The 16155-nt window shown below is 52.5% G+C and overlaps 7 protein-coding genes across 7 annotated transcripts; 5 read left to right on the top strand and 2 right to left on the bottom strand.

Annotated features, from left to right (window-relative positions):
* Positions 1–324: 324 nt before the first annotated feature.
* CTAM01_03225 (uncharacterized protein) lies at positions 325–3540 on the bottom strand (the record flags this gene model as incomplete). Its single annotated transcript, XM_060519262.1, has 1 exon — positions 325–3540. The coding sequence occupies one exon, from the start codon at positions 3538–3540 to the stop codon at positions 325–327; it is 3216 nt and encodes a 1071-aa protein (XP_060386261.1).
* A 1301-nt stretch (positions 3541–4841) lies between these two features.
* Positions 4842–6304, top strand: CTAM01_03224 (aldo/keto reductase; the record flags this gene model as incomplete). Its single annotated transcript, XM_060519261.1, has 6 exons — positions 4842–4966; positions 5023–5189; positions 5240–5561; positions 5618–5736; positions 5790–5827; positions 5888–6304. The coding sequence occupies 6 exons, from the start codon at positions 4842–4844 to the stop codon at positions 6302–6304; spliced, it is 1188 nt and encodes a 395-aa protein (XP_060386260.1).
* A 1078-nt stretch (positions 6305–7382) lies between these two features.
* Positions 7383–8743, top strand: CTAM01_03223 (uncharacterized protein; the record flags this gene model as incomplete). Its single annotated transcript, XM_060519260.1, has 2 exons — positions 7383–7671; positions 7719–8743. Coding segments are annotated over 2 exons (1314 nt in total), but the record flags the coding sequence as incomplete, so codon positions are not given.
* Positions 8744–9070: 327 nt separating this feature from the next.
* Positions 9071–10314, bottom strand: CTAM01_03222 (WD domain-containing protein; the record flags this gene model as incomplete). Its single annotated transcript, XM_060519259.1, has 4 exons — positions 9071–9780; positions 9839–9921; positions 9981–10233; positions 10305–10314. The coding sequence occupies 4 exons, from the start codon at positions 10312–10314 to the stop codon at positions 9071–9073; spliced, it is 1056 nt and encodes a 351-aa protein (XP_060386258.1).
* A 575-nt stretch (positions 10315–10889) lies between these two features.
* Positions 10890–12013, top strand: CTAM01_03221 (eukaryotic translation initiation factor 2 alpha subunit; the record flags this gene model as incomplete). The annotated part of the gene is made up of 3 exons (XM_060519258.1): positions 10890–10976; positions 11102–11472; positions 11536–12013. The coding sequence occupies 3 exons, from the start codon at positions 10890–10892 to the stop codon at positions 12011–12013; spliced, it is 936 nt and encodes a 311-aa protein (XP_060386257.1).
* Positions 12014–13454: 1441 nt separating this feature from the next.
* CTAM01_03220 (uncharacterized protein) lies at positions 13455–14073 on the top strand (the record flags this gene model as incomplete). Its single annotated transcript, XM_060519257.1, has 2 exons — positions 13455–13714; positions 13794–14073. The coding sequence occupies 2 exons, from the start codon at positions 13455–13457 to the stop codon at positions 14071–14073; spliced, it is 540 nt and encodes a 179-aa protein (XP_060386256.1).
* A 743-nt stretch (positions 14074–14816) lies between these two features.
* CTAM01_03219 (uncharacterized protein) lies at positions 14817–16137 on the top strand (the record flags this gene model as incomplete). Its single annotated transcript, XM_060519256.1, has 2 exons — positions 14817–15357; positions 15416–16137. The coding sequence occupies 2 exons, from the start codon at positions 14817–14819 to the stop codon at positions 16135–16137; spliced, it is 1263 nt and encodes a 420-aa protein (XP_060386255.1).
* Between the last annotated feature and the right edge of the window lie 18 nt (positions 16138–16155).

Here is a 16155-nt window from a genome sequence, read left to right as displayed (position 1 = left end):
AGAGGGGGAAAACCTCTGGGTGATCCGGGTGAATGTTCGGCATCACCTGTTCACCTCTTGAGATACCTTTTTTGTGCAAGAGGCACTGAAGTAGTCACTGGCCTCCTTGGTTTATGGATAATATGCATTCTATGTTGGCTATTGTTTACATGTACATATATCTATCGACGCCGTGAAGCTTACATTTGTGTGAATACATAGTTTATACGCCACTTGGTGTTGATAAATTCCAACGTTGCGTGGCATCTTACACAAGGGGTTCCCATCATTCGGAACGCGGACCCCCCCCCCCCCCAAAACATCCTTCGCCCAAATCTGTCATCTCTATCTAAGTGTAGTCGATCTCCACGAGTAAGATTTCTTGCCTGGCTGCGACTCGGCCCCGTTCAAACCCCTGGGCCTTGCCGTAGAGTCCACAGGCACCTCGCGCTTGCTTTGAACCCTCCTAACCAGGGTCGGCTGTGCGGAAGCAAGTGCATGCGCAGACGCACCGGTAACATTGTCTTCGTCCTCGCTCATCGTGGACAGCTCTTGCTCTTGTCCAAAGGCCGCCGGTGCGAGACTATCAGCCTTGCTGGTGGTCTTGGGTTTAGAAGCGGCATGGGACATGGCGTCGACGAGGACCTTCTTAACCTCTGCCTTCTGGTCGAGGTTCTCCTTTCTCAAGGCCGTGCGGACCTCGTGGACAAGGGCCAGTATCTCATTATCGGACTGGATGAGCGCCTCGTCCTTGTCGGCCTCGGCGCTCTTCCGGAGGTACTGCACCGCCCAGTAGAGGCGGTACCTGACCTCCTTGGAGGTGCGGTACTCGCGTTTCATGAGCTCGGCGAGCAGCCAGCGCACCTTGCCATACTCGTGTCGGATCACGTAGGCGGCGAGGAGGTTATTGAAGTTGTAGACGCTGTAGCAGAGGTCACCGCGACCGTTGACTTCGGCCGCGATGATGCAGAATTGGACCATCTCCCGGTAGTTGCGCAGTTTCTCGCAGATGCGAGCGGCGCGGTTGAACAAGCCGTCGTCGATGTGGATATCTTTGAGGCGGAGGTCGTCGAAGACGGCCTTGATCTCAGGGTAGACCATACTTCGGCCGTCTTCACCCGCCATCCCGGCGCGGCGCTCTTCGATTTCGGCGAGTTGGCCGTGGACGACGGGATACATGGCCTCGTTGGTGTCGCAACCTTCAGACTGCGCACTACTCAGGAGTGCCATGGCCTGTCTACTTCGAGGACCTTCAGTTTCAACGACAGCTCTGACTGCCAACTTAAGACAACGACTCGTGTGACCCATGCCGTTGTGCAGCGCACGCTTATAAAGAGCCAGCACACTATTCCACCTCCCAATCTGTGCATCCGCTCTCATGGATTCGAAGGCACCCACCTCGTGGGCAGGGCTTGCCATGTAAGCTCTCAACCGGACTTGTTTGGCCCGGGGGCTTGTGGTATTCGTCAGGTTTTTGTAACATTGATCGAGGCCAGGGAAGGCGGTGCTAATGCCAGCACCTTTCATCGCATGGTACAGGTCGGACAGCTGTTTATCGTTATACTTCCAGTTTCTGCGGCAACTGACCAACATTGCGGTCCAGAATTTGCCGTCGGCGGTGTAGCCGGAATCCATACAGAATACCAGCCATCGCTTCAGCGCCTGCGTGTCGCGACATTTTGCATGTCTGTCGGCAATGAATGTGACCAGGTGGCGGTCAAGGCCTAATCCGAATTCCGAGATGTACGTTTCCATGAAAGTCTCAACCTCGCCCCAAGTGTGAGTCTTCGCATACGTTTCTAGTACGGCCGCAAATACGCGACGAAAGTGCCGTTCGTTGTTAGGGTTGGCCGTTTGCACTGTCTTCATCGCCTCAAATTCGCTGAAGACTCCGACCCAATTCCCCTGCTTGGCGTTTTGAAGGGTGAATTGGCCGAGTATCTTGATATCAGTTTGAGCTTTTGGGTATATAGATATAAGTTCCTCCATGAGCAAATCTGCTCTCTTGGCTTGTTTAGCCTCGATGCAGACTCGCACCATCCTCGATCGAATTTCGAGAGTGTCTTGGATACCGTAAAAATCGTGATCCCTTGCGTCTTCAAAAAGCTGAAGCGTCTCCGTGAAATTGCGTGTCGACTTCCAACGCACCCAGATGAAGTCTTCCAACCATTTCCATGGCACGTCCCATCCATCGCGCTCCCTCAGCAGGTTGAATATCTGAAGAACTTCGCGACACTGGTAGCCTCCAGTTGCAACGACTGAGTTGACAACGTCCATGCAGAGACGCTTAGAGTATGTAGAGGTCTTTTTCAACTTGGCGAAGATTCCGATAAATGTGTCGATGGCCAGTGCATGCTGCTGATGCTCGAAGAGTTGCCTCATGAACCAGACCATGGTTCCAAGCTTGTCGAAACTCCAAATAGAAACTTGTTGAAAGATTTGGACAACGTCAATAGGGCGCGCATCCTCCTCTGCCAAGGCTTGACTGATCAAGTCCTTGCCCACTTTCACGTAGCCAGACCGTATTTTCGATTTCTCCAGCGGCGGCAACAGCAAGTTGCTAACATACAGCCTTGCCGCTGCTTGTAATCGTTCGGTGGCAGTTTCGTCATTTTGAGGTTGGTGCATCGTTGGCGAGACGAGGGATGTGGCAAACTCAAGAACACACTCCGCCAGCGCGTCGTTCTCAGTGGCCACTTTGTGATGGACCGCAAATTCCAGTATCTTTCCGGCACTTCCAAAATCGCTCCACCGGGAGCAAGCTTTTGATAGCAGCGAAGACAATTCCGAAAACCATTCAGGCAGCATTTTTGACTGGTCCACAAACCGATAGGCTCGAGCAACAAGATTCAGGGCTGCGGGTGGTATGTCATTTTCGCGCCGTATAGACGTCGAATTGCGAAGCAGTTCCTCTAACCCAGCAGTCTGAGAAATAACACCATGGTGGTTGCTTAATACACGTTCTACCGCCAGATCAATGGCGTTCTTTTGTGCTGGCCCTCCATTTGGTTGGTTTCCACACGACCTTGAAACGCAGTCTCGAGCAGACAAGTCCTGTATCGCAGGGGTTGCGGATGAGAAACGGGACACAAAGGGATCATGCCTATGTCTTTGCGTAGCGTTCAAGGTCGGCCGGCCACTCTTTTGCGTTGTCTCTCGCTTGTCTATCGTCTTTTGTGGAAGATCTCGTTCGCTTGCTGCCCTTGTTGGGCGTCGTGCGTCTGGGCTGGTTTCGTTGACGTGTTGATCCAGATATGAGCTATCGAACACCAATCTGCCGTGTTCGTGTGAGGAGTCGCGATTCCGAGACCGTGTTGGCCAGCTGACGAAATTTGGGTCAGTGGCGACCTCTTCCTGGAGAGCCTCGAGAGCAGCGACGCCACTGGTGCTGTATCGTTTCAAAGACTTCAGTCTTCTGCCATTCTCGACTGCCGATCTTGCTATCTTGATTCGCTGGCGACGCTCTTCCGCTAAGAGGACGAGAGAGCAAGAAGTCCCAAAGAGAAGACCTCGAAGTGCATGAATCGCGGCTTTCGAGGGAACGGGGGCGGGGGCAGACATCGTGCAAGCTCGACAATTGCCATGATCGTTCGCGACTTGACTATCGGATCATTTCGTAGTCGCAAGAGGTCAATCGCTCGAAGGGGGGCTGTCGCAATGTCGGACGTGGTTGCCAATGGGTCGTTGAGACTGTCAGTCAAAAGTTGAAGGACCCTTGTCACATTTACGCCCACTGTCGTACCACCCTCGGCCTTTGCTAAGGTATCTTACCTTATGCAGACGCTTTTTGCCCGCTGACTGCTGTCCCGGCGGGCTGGATTGGGATGAAGAGGAAAAGGAGTTGATCCGTTCCGCCCTCGAGCTTAGCGTCTTAGTCATCATCTGAGCAGACATGCAGGAGAGCCGAACCCGAACCCGAACGCCAGCTTCCGCTCGGCAGAAAGCAGCTCTAATCGCCCATATCGTGAAATCCACCCACTCCTGTTTCTAGAAGCTCTCGAATTCGAATGATCTCAAAAGCTGTATTGTCATCTTGTCCGCCGCTGATCATTTGTTCTACTTCATGCAGCAAGCCTAGCGCAAATCATGACCCAACGAATAAAAACCAGGCTCACTAGACACGCTGCTTTGTGCGATGCTTTGAACTCGTGGGCAGTCTTGAGGTCAGGTAGAGTGAAGACAGAAAGGGAGGTTTCGATTTCCAATCATCATCTGCCGTCGGAGAAGAAAATGTACCGTCAGCTCTCAGTCATCTTGTAAGTCCACAGGGCAGACCTGCAAGTCACTGGAGACTTCATTTGGTCCGATTGCTTGACATCAGTACGCCCGGCACCTGCAGCTCGCAACCGGTAGTGCGAATCGTCGGGTTTAAGACCGGTGATTAGGCACAAAGCATCTCTAGTGTGAGCTAAGGTGGGATGCGGGACTCGCGCAGGGTCCTAATGCATGGCACTTCGGCTGGAGCATCACGGACTTGGAGACTGGCGCAGGAGCTAACTCTAAACATCCACATATCCAATTGGACTGACAGCGTCTGAAGAGACTGGAAGAGCTACATTACAATGAGATCATCTGTGCCTTGATCTACCTACCTTACAGTCTGCCCTGCCAACTGAGGGGGGCCAGCCTGCCGTCCTGTCATGTTGCCTGTCGTACGTCCCGTTTCGTCCGGAGGGGAAAGAGCGGTCGGTATTAGTTGATCCCCCGCCTTCCTCCTCTAAGTCTCACTCTTGGAGAGATATAAATTCCACCTCAATCAGCTCGCAAACTCGTATTCTGACCGACCTGACTTTATCCTAAATTCTCTTCATTCTGGGCTGCATTCGACTTACTTCCTCATACATCTCACAATACCTATCATCATGTCGGCCCTACCTATGGCAGCTCCGCCCAAGAGCCCCTTGGCTCGTTACCGCATTCTCTCTCCGACGGCTTCCGTTCGCGTGAGCCCTCTGTGTTTGGGCGCCATGAACTTTGGCGACGCCTGGTAAGATTACTTTGAAGAAACCTGTCTCAGACATCCTTTTCTAAGAAGTTTGACAGGAAGGGATACATGGGTACTTGCGATCAAAAGACTGTCGAAGAGATCCTCGACTTCTTTCATGAGCAGGGGGGCAACTTCATCGACACCGCCAACAACTACCAATTCGAAGAGTCCGAAGAGTGGATTGGCGAATGGATGAAGAAAAGAGGCGTTCGTGACCAAATGGGTAGGTTTGAGCATCTAACCCAGTGGGAGCTGTATCTGAAATGGAGACAGTCATTGCAACCAAGTATACCACAAACTTCCAAGCGGGCCCCAACGCGCCGGGGATCATGGCCAACTTCACCGGCAACGGATCCAAGAGCTTGCATACCTCTGTAGAGGCAAGCTTACGCAAGCTGAAGACCGATTACATTGACCTCGTGAGCAGCTTTGTCTCTTATCTTTCAAGCGATGTCACTTACACAGAGCAGCTCTACGTCCACTGGTGGGACTATTCTACTTCTATTCCGGAGCTGATGCAGTCTCTCAACAACCTCGTCATCACCGGCAAGGTCCTCTTTCTCGGCATCAGTGATACCCCGGCTTGGATCGTCAGGTAAATTTTATCAGGAATCATCCCCATCAAAGGAGCTGGTCTAACTTCCTCATTAGCAAGGCCAATGAATACGCCAGAAATCATGGACTACGCCAATTCTCCGTATATCAAGGTCGATGGTCTGCTGCCTCACGAGACTTCGAGCGAGAGATCATTCCCATGACCAAGGCTGAAGGTTTGCAGCGTCTTTATAGCGAGATTGGAAAATAACTTCTGACACTATATTAGGAATGAGCTTGGCACCCTGGGGCGCGCTCGGCGGTGGCGTGAGTGCTCCTAACTCAATGTTAACTGATCAGAGAAGACAACGACTAACTTGGAAACAGGCTTTCAAGACGGAAGAGCAACGCAAGTCCCAGGAGGGCCGCAAAGTTCAGGCTAGCGAAGCGCAAATCAAGATCAGTCAGGTGCTGGAAAAGATCGCCAACAGCAAAGGGACAATCATCACGAGTGTTGCTTTGGCTTATGTCATGCAAAAGACGCCTTACGTCTTCCCCATCGTCGGCGGTCGCACTGTCGATCATCTGAAGCAAAACATCGAAGCATTAGCCCTGGATCTCTCCGATGAAGAAATTCAGGAGATCGAAGGAGCTGTGCCGTTCGATATGGGCTTCCCCCACAACTTCTTATGGGGAGAGAAGGTCCCGTCGAACCCTGGCGAAGTCTGGTTGTTGAACATGGGAGGAACTTTCGACTATGTACCAGAGCCCAAGGCTATCGCACCCAAAGAAGGCGGAAAGTAGTACTATCGAGTGCGGAATCAGTACAAAAGGTGGCGGCCGATGGATTACTGAGAGGCTGTTGAAAAGCGACATGGTTCACAACCGCTGCTTGGCTGCCGTTCAAGTACAATTTCATACACGTTTCTGGCCAGATTCTGATCCAGTTTGCGATGCTGAACCTGGTCAAAATCTGCAGACTCATTGCTCCTGGAACTGTCATCAGTCTGTTTGAGGCTCTGCAGTGTATCATGCAGCTTACTTTGCCTAGGCGCCAATCACCATGCATTCTTTCCGCATCGCTTATGCAGGCAGGATGAAAATCCTTGACTGGAACTCCTGGCTTTCGGTGGCTTATTTGAAAGAGATGTGATCAAGGCTGGCGCCTGGAAACTCGAAATGTTGTACCCATTCTTGTGATGTCTGCGTATTTTGCAACATTCCCTCCAATCCGCCAGAGGCAGCGAGCGCATGACAATAGACCCCCAACTACACGAGGGAAATTCACCGAAATCAAGTATACAATAGTACATCGAGAATGTGTGAAGAAAGTACAAGGTGAGTGATCATCCAGCTAGTACAATCAGACGAGCACTACATGGCTTTTTATGGACTTGCTTTCCAAACAATCCCTAGATGGGTTCGAGTCAGCACCCACCGTGAGGACTTTGCCACGCGAGAAAGCAATTACTCTAGTGCCTGTTGTCGTAGCACGGGCAAGGGAGGCATAAGGTAACGGGGAGTATCGCAGGAGGTACCTTCCTCACTTTACTTACAAAGCAGGAGCAGTAGCTCCATCACTCGCTCTTTCCTAAGACGAACAACTCATCAACTGGCAACTACTTGAGAAGCACACTTGGGCATTTCCTGCCATGATTTGACCCCTGTTCTTCAATTTTTAACAGATTTCCTTCCACTTGTCTTGATTCCCAAGCCGTACCTTGTTTGATTCTGATTCAATTATGTCGCCGTGAGTCTAGAAGCCTGCCTCTCAGAGCTAGCTAATTAAGGTGACAGGCTTCAGGGGACTGTGTCGGCCTCTAAGGATATTTTCACATTCGTCAGAAGGCAAACATTCGAATCGGAGCCCCCTGGAACATTGCATGCAGTCAACGACGCCAGACGAAGCCTGCCGGGCTTTTCACAAGACATCAATCCAGACATTCTTGCTGGGGTAACCGTGAAGGTCGAAGAGTCAGACCAGAACTTCGGCACGTGGCAGTTAGTCACTCACGACCAAAGCTCTCCGCTCCCAAGCATCGAGGAAAGCTTGTCAATTGGCGAGTCACCGCCTCAGAGTATGGGGAGCACCATGCCCGCCACGCCCCTCGACGTTGATTATAGTTTTTCGCCTTTCCCAAGATCGAGTAGTCAATTCGATCGAAACGAAGGTAAGTCTCATGCGATGAAAGGCGATTTCTTCTGACAGCTTGACTAGCATGGGATCCCGCAGGAGATGTGCCGGTTCCAAAACAATATCAGTTATCTGCGCCAAAGATATCAAGCCCCCTCAAGAGACAGCGCGGAAGGCCGTCCTTGAGATGCCATACAAAGATGACCATTGATAATTACAAGATGTTAACAGCACCGGAGAGATCCCAGGTGCCGATGTATCAGAGTATCAGGGATGGCTTTGATACAAGAGAGATCAACGGCTTCACCAAGCTACAGAGCACGAGGCGGCGAAAGAGATCACCAGCCCCGCCTGGAATAGGCTCTCTTCCTGTATCTTGCGGCATCAAATCTGCATCATTTCGAAGCAATACAAAGAGTACGAGGATGCGCGAAAGATTTGTCATCGACTCTGATCTACAAGAAATTACCAGAGTCAGGGCTTCATCTAAAGCAGTCGATCTACTGGCGATGTCAGAGTCCCAAGGAGAGGCAACTTTGAATTACTTCCACTATACCAAGAGGAACAATATCAACGAGGATTCCGGAAGCCCCAGAGTCTTACCGTCCCTCCGCACCATCGAAGTATTGCCACGGCATAGAAGATCGAGACACCGTTCCGGTAAACTATTCATCTTATCTGATGATGTTGAAGAGATCGAGCCCGCAAGACACGACGCCTTACAGTCGGACCGAGCGTGCGCAGTCTCCCGTGGTGATTCTCACGTGGGCGCATCAAGCCTCTCGCGGGAAGCTTCAGCCACAGCGCTGGTTGGCGACGTTTTTGACGACGAGCTGGGTACGAATCAGCTGGCAGCAACAGACAGTACAACACCGGCCAACACCATGACTAAGATGAAGCCAGATGCCGGACATAAGACCTCCCTTGGTCTCATGAGCACCGGGGAAACATATGTAGATGGAGAAACCCCAAAGGCTTGGCCGGCTGGGTTACAGGGAGAATCGGTTTGGACTGGCGCATTCACAGACCTTAGACCACGTCCCAATGGAACCTTTTCCAGCGAAAGGCAGAGTTATCGAAAACAAGAACAAGGCGCACCTGGTTGCTAAATAGCAACACAATGGAGATGTGGGTATGCACGCGAATTTCAGGAATGCGGAGAATATGGAGGCATGCGTGATCATCGTAACTGTGTACAAAGCTTCCTCGCTGGGAGACTCTTGGGAGAATTAGCTTGATGGGGACTATCAAGATTTATCAACAGCCACGCTTCTCACCCAATACCATGGGTATCATCTGATATAATAGATGCCAGGCTTTTCCGTTAACCTCCCAGTCCTTTAAAAAGAAATGCTTGCATATGTAAACCACCTCAAACGCCGTGCGCCCACAAGTCTTGTAAGATTCCATCGCAGGTTTCTAAAGGCCGTAGTCGATCACTTCGCACCCTTGCCCTTAGCTTCCGTTTCGCCAAGCTCACGGATGAACACGCTTGCCTTGCCTTCAGCGCTATAGTCCTCCATGCCTGTTTCGAAACCTGGGCAGACACCAACGGCAAGGTACTTGCCATCCTTGGAGAAAGCTAGAGCCGCGACGCTATCGGGGAACTTTTGGTACTGCTTCATCCTGCGCTTGGCCTCGGCGTCCCACAAGGCGACCGTCCCATCACCACCACCCGAGGCAAAGGTGCCGTAAACGGGGTGGAACGTCATAGCGTTGACCGGATACACGATATCGCCCTCGCCATCAGGCGCAGCCGCGCGATGGCACTTGAAGGCGTACTTGCGAGCCTGGGACTCGGCCGAGTCCTCGAACCATTCGACGGCGACGCGACCCTCGATACTGCTGGTGGCGTAGCCGGCATCGTTGGGCATGCAGGAGATGGCGCGGGTGAGGAACTTGAGCGACGACTCGCGCTGCTGCCAGGGCTTGATGTCGTGAGGGCCGGGCTCGGCGAAGAGGGCGGGGATGTTGGTCAGGTCGTAGATGTTGACGAGGCGTGCGGTCATGGCAACGACGACCTTTGAGGGGCTAGCTGCCAAGGCATGGGGCTTTCCGGGCAGCTGGACGGTGATGTTCGTATCAGAGGGCGACTTTGCGTTGTGAATCTGGAGGGTGAGGTCCCAAGAGGCGGAGATGAGGAGAGCTGTGAGGTTGGTCAGAACGGCGCGGCGAAAGGTCGGCATAGCTGTGACATCACTCACAGTGCTCTGGGCTGTAAACTACACATCGTGCAGGCGCACCGTGTTGCGCAATGACTTGCTTCTCTTCTGTCTCAAGGTCGATCCTGAATAGAAAGCGTCAGCTTCGTCCAATGGCCAGTGGGAGCTTCATGGTTCGCCATACTTGTAGACGCAGTGGTCTAAACACGCCGCGTAGGCCTCGTTATCTGTCGCGCCAAAGGTTACGTCCAGGACAGGCGCCCGGAACTCAATGGCTTTGATGAGAATGCCTGGCGCATCTTCGCCTCCGCTATGTGTGTCGTAGAGGTAGATCTTCTTGTCCCAGCAGGACACCAGAAGTCTGGTAGGCGACTCGGGCGCATATGAAAGCGAGGAGATGGCGTCGCTAGGCGGTTGCGCCAGCTCGAATTGGGATGCTGCTGAAGTATTAGTAGTTGGTCAATATTGTTGGAGCGAGATTTGAGGTCGAAGTCCCCCGAAAACTCACCGGGTGCCATTTTTGGGATTATTGTTCTGATGTTGTTGAAGCTCTTACGGTGAAGTAGCTCAATGCGCCTCTAACAACAAGCAGCTCTGGGTGTACCTGGGCGTTAGCTTCTGGGGTCTGTTTACCTGAACAATTTGGTTGGAGGGGCGCTCACGTGGCGATAAGCGAAGCAGAGCTTATCGGTCGAATCAGCACCGATTCTGCCATGGACTACCGCCCCGAAAGCACCCCCCACCATTGTTCGGATTTCTGCGATTTGTGAACCGCAGTAGCAAAATTGTGACTCGATCGCCCAATCACCAACGTAACGCCGCTCACACCCAAAAGGCCGCTTCTTTCGCTTTTCGACGTCGCCCCCGAGCAACTGATCCCACCGCAAGCGATATCAAGACCGACGAGTAGGCCGACTCTCCACCGAGCACAGAGGAAACAAGCTATCCAAAGACCGGAAGGACGTGTAAAAAGCCCGCGCACCTTCTTTCGCACCCCGCCCCTCCACACCTGTTGGCCGACCACCTTCAACAACACCACCCAACCGCCACCACCACCCTTCGTACTCGACGACATCGAGCACCAGTAGCCAAGATGGCGGAACCGAACTACAGTCACTTTCGATACTTCGAAAACAAGTACCCCGAGATCGATGAGTTCGTCATGGTCAACGTCAAGCAGGTTTGTGCCCCGCCGGCCCAACGCACACGGCGAACCGAACCGCCCCAACCCACCCGGTCGCCGTGGATATGAAGGGTACATGAGAGCGAGAGAGAGGGAACATCCGGGTCTGACTGGTGATATAGATTGCCGAGATGGGTGCCTACGTCAAGCTTCTCGAGTACGACAACATTGACGGCATGATTCTGCTTTCCGAACTTTCGAGACGTCGCATCAGAAGTATCCAGAAGCTCATCCGTGTGGGCCGCAACGAGGTTGTCGTCGTCCTTCGTGTCGACAAGGAGAAGGGTTATATCGATCTTTCCAAGCGTCGTGTGTCGCCAGAGGATATCATCAAGTGCGAGGAGCGGTACAACAAGGGCAAGATGGTCCACTCCATCATGCGCCACGTTGCCGAGAAGACCCTTACCCCGATCGAGCAGCTCTACGAGACCATCGCATGGCCCCTCAACAAGAAGTACGGCCATGCGATTGACGCCTTCAAGCTGTCTATCACGTGAGTTGAGGACTATGTTTCGCTATAGCAAGAGGGATTGTGAATACTGATGCGTAAGTAAAGGAACGCCGAGGTCTGGAACGACGCCACCTTCCCCAGCGAGGCCGTCTCCGAGGAGTTGAAGTCATATATCGCGAAGCGTCTCACCCCTCAACCTACAAAGGTCCGTGCCGACGTTGAGGTCACCTGCTTCGGATACGAGGGTATCGACGCTGTCAAGAACGCCCTGCGCACCGCCGAGGCGCGCAACGACGACCAGACCCAGGTCAAGGTCAGACTCGTGTCCCCCCCTCTGTACGTTCTGACCAGCACGTGTCTGGACAAGAACCTCGGTATCACCCGCCTCGAGGAGGCCATTGTCGAGATCCGCAACAGCATCGAGGCTGCGGGCGGTTCGTTGGTGGTGAAGATGGAGCCCAAGGCCGTTACGGAGAGCGACGACGCCGAGCTGCAGGCTCTCATGGAGAAGAGGGAGCGCGAGAACGCCGAGGTCAGTGGTGACGAGAGTGTCTCTGAGAGCGACGACAACCCGGAGGTTTAGATTTTTCCTTTAGAGTCAACGTCATCACAACAAAAAAGGGGCGGCTGGTAGAATGAGCGTACTGGCAGGCTGGGAATCCAGAGTGATTCTAATGAGACGACCAAAAAAGAGTCTAAACATTTCAAAATTATTTCATCCTGGCTGATTGTGAGTGAGCGACGGACTGATGATACTATGAGACGAATGATCCGTTTCAATAGATACGATGTATGGCCGACCTTACCACAAGCTAGGGCATTTAGCGAGAAGACGAATATGTCTATCATAATCAACCCAATTGATGACAGTAGCTTTCCCCGGACACTACCTGACGGCTCATCAAAGAACAAATGTCAGTGACATCCCCCTAAGTAAAGTCGTCCTCCAATAGCCGAATCCGCATAATCCACATACAGTACCGATGCTTGTGGACTTGCCATTTTATCGGCGCGGACGTCGTTGTTGTTGCGGTGACCGAGCGGTTTAATCTCCTGCGTGGAGCAGAATGCTCCTGACGGTTTCATTGGAGGTTCTCAATCGAGGCGAGATGCTGGGGGCAAGAACGACTAGTTCCTAGATACCTACCTGAGGACTGCTTTGCCAACCCTTCATCCGATAACTTTCCTATCACCTGATTACACCAGAATATACACAGGAAGCCCATATAGGTAGGTCCCTCCAATTCCATTCCAGTCACCAACCAGAAGGCGCCCGTCTAGGTCGACGGATCAGGTAAAACTGGCTAGGTGGTGGAGAGGTTTATGGTCAACAATCAAAAAATTCAGTCGCGCCAACAGCCTACTCGACGACAGGCTACGAGTTCGAGTTCGATTCCCAGCATGAAAACCAAGAGAAGTAGCCCCCAAATCGGCACCGAGGGGGTGAACTCTTTCCTTTTTGGGTTCAAATTGTGATGTTCTTTGTTCGAAGTATATATTGCATGTACTAGAAGTTTCGTGATCCTCGTCTCACCCTAGAGATTTAAGAATGAAGAATATTTTGATTCATTGAAGATATATATGACTAGAAGATTGGGCCTGAGCAACAGAACGTAAAGAGACGAATCGGCAGAGGCAATCGTGTCATATGATTACTACACTTCAACTCGATTGTGCGGTTCATTACTTATCTTTAAATGTTCTCTGCTGACCAAGATAAATATAAAATAATCATCATTCTCATACAATTGTCAAATAAAGAGATATCGAATCGTATGATGGAATCTCGAAAGTCCCGCATGTAGGGGGGAGTTGTCAGACGTACCTTAGTTGATGTTCCCAAAGCTCCAGTAAGGTACTTTCTGGTGATAGAATTGATAAGATAAGAGATAAGATAACAACATGAGATGATGGCGAGCTCGAAACCTTCCTCGCGACAATTCTACCTGCAACAGGAGAGAAGGCGCTGTTCCCAAGGCACAGCGCGGCAAACCTCCGCGAAAACCTGACAATATCTTGCGCCCATGGCTTCCCGTTCGCTATGGGCGCGCGCACGAGGGAGCTTCCTCGGTGACACCACGCTTCGCCTGCTCGGGCTTGCGACCTGGATCCCGGTCGTGATTACATTCAACGACCATGTTGCGACCATCACGAGCATCAGCGGCGGCTCCATGTACCCCTACTATAACGAGGATCGCAATAAGACGACTGCAAATGATATGGTGCTCAATTGGAGGTGGAAACCCTCCTACGGGCTCCAGAGAGGCATGATTGTCACATTTAGGTGCGTTTTCACTTGCGCTTCGTATCATGAAGGTTGAGAAGCCGAACGGCGAGCTGACCCTTTTGCTTGCTTTTCACAGGAGCCCTTTCCATCCCGAAACCGTAGCGATCAAGAGAGTCGTCGCGCTGGAAGGCGAATATGTCACAACGAGAGCACCGTATCCGGAGAGAGTGGTCAGGGTACCGCAGGGCCATATTTGGGTGGAGGGAGATGGGCCACAGGATCAGACGCTGGACAGTAATACGTACGGTCCGATATCTATGGCGCTGGTGACAGGAAAATGCATATGGAATATCTGGCCTTGGCGCAAGTTTGGCCGCGTGAAATGGGAAGAACACAAATTCAAGGATAGATACTGAAGCGCGAATGGCTTCGTGTATGAATAAGCATGTGAGCGGGACACTAAGAGAGTCCTGGATTTGGGTTACAGGGACATCAAAAGTTTATGTATACCATGAGGTAGTTGGTCAACGACTGGGTACTTTCAACTTCAACTCCCCTCTGAGTATTCAAGATTGTTTCTAATGACGATTGATCTATCTGGTCCTTAAGTCCGGGCATTTCAAAATCCCGCCATCTTTGAAGCGGCGCGGGCTGTCCCGCGTTACAGCTCGGAGCTCTCGGGACCGGGCTTTCAGCTCAGGGCCTTAGGTCCGGCTGATTCAGTCGACACTTGCAGCTGATGAAAGAAAGAGACGGGAGCTCACCCGACGGTGACGCAGCGGGAGTACCTACAGCATTGCATGTGGTCTGTGCACCGCCAACAAAAATTCCCAGAGTCGGGAACCCTGCATGAAATTTCGATATCATTATCTGCAGCTGCTGCTCCTCCTCGCCGCCGCCAAGTTTTTGACAGCGCCAATTAACCCACGCGACAAACAACGACGAGGAGGCCTCTCCTTCAATTTCCCTCGAAGCCCGTTTACTGCGTTATTTCTCCTGTCGTCCCGCAGCGGGAACTCACCAGTGCCCAACCGCGAATCTCTCTTCCCCCCTTCGACATCGAAACCGACCGACGTCAGCATTTCAGGACCGAGAGGGACCGAACCCTTGACGCAGACCAGAGAGTGCCTGGTCAAACAACGACAGGCATCACTCGCAAATGTCCGTCGCTGACCGCATCGTCAGCTCCCTAGCTCCGGCCGACAATAACGCGCAAACGATTCAGGGGGGCATCTCGGCTTCGACCCCGGCGGCGGCGGCCTCGTTCGAGGGGGATAGATATGCGGTACAGACGGGAGGACTTTTGCCGGATATCAGAACAGTCGCACAATCTTTTAGACAGGAGGATATGAGTTTACAAGACGACTCTTTCGAAGAGGAGGGCCGCCCGCCTTACCTCCACGCCATGATTGCTGGAGGTGTCGGAGGTTCGACGGGCGACATGCTCATGCACTCCCTGGACACGGTCAAGACGCGGCAACAGGGCGACCCGCACATACCGCCAAAATACACGTCTCTGGGCTCGTCATACTACAAGATACTACGGCAAGAGGGTGTCCGACGAGGTCTTTACGGCGGATGGATACCGGCTTTGGGTGGTTCCCTTCCGGGCACGATGATGTTTTTTGGGACGTACGAATGGAGTAAACGGTTTCTCATCGACCATGGTGTGCAACAGCACCTGGCCTACCTCACAGCTGGTTCGTCGATCCTCGCGCTGTGCTGTCGAGAGACACTAACTAACTGACTGTTTTCAAGGCTTTCTCGGAGATTTAGCCGGCTCCATCGTTTACGTTCCATCCGAGGTGTTAAAGACCCGCTTGCAGTTGCAAGGACGGTATAATAACCCCTATTTCAAATCGGGCTACAACTACAGAGGAACCGTTGATGCGGCGCGGACAATCGTCCGTCACGAAGGACCGGCTGCGCTCTTCCACGGTTACCAAGCAACACTAGCCCGTGACCTCCCATTTTCAGCACTTCAGTTTATGTTTTGGGAGCAATTTCACGCCTGGGCACGCACCTACAAGCAGAGCAGAGATGTTGGTGTGCCGCTGGAGCTCCTTACCGGCGGTCTCGCCGGCAGCCTGGCTGGCATTATGACATGTCCTCTGGACGTCGTCAAGACGCGTTTGCAGACGCAGGTGCACCCTGATCTGTTGCCCAAGGAGATGAAGCCGGTGGTCAAGGGCGCTGCGCACGCTTCAACGTCAAAATCTCAGACGCGCAACATTTCAACGTCTTCACCCTCGACGCATACCCCGCGACCAGGCGCGGTCAACTTGCAGACCTCGTCCGTCATCGAAGGTCTCAAAGTCATTTACCAGACGGAGGGGCTCAGCGGATGGTTCAGGGGCGTGGGTCCCCGTGGTGTCTGGACTTTTATTCAGAGCGGCACCATGCTGTTCTTGTACCAACGCATTCTCAAGTCATTAGAGGCTTGGGATCCACCAGTGGAAGAGCAGGAGCGTGCCATCTAAGGAGGTTTTGGAGGTTGG

The sequence above is a fragment of the Colletotrichum tamarilloi genome (genome assembly GCF_030869305.1).
Source record: "Colletotrichum tamarilloi strain Tom-12 chromosome Unknown Scaffold_7.1, whole genome shotgun sequence".
Taxonomy (NCBI): Eukaryota; Fungi; Ascomycota; class Sordariomycetes; order Glomerellales; family Glomerellaceae; genus Colletotrichum; species Colletotrichum tamarilloi.
Note: the sequence above shows the minus strand (reverse complement) of the source record. Positions and strands in the feature narration are given on the sequence as shown.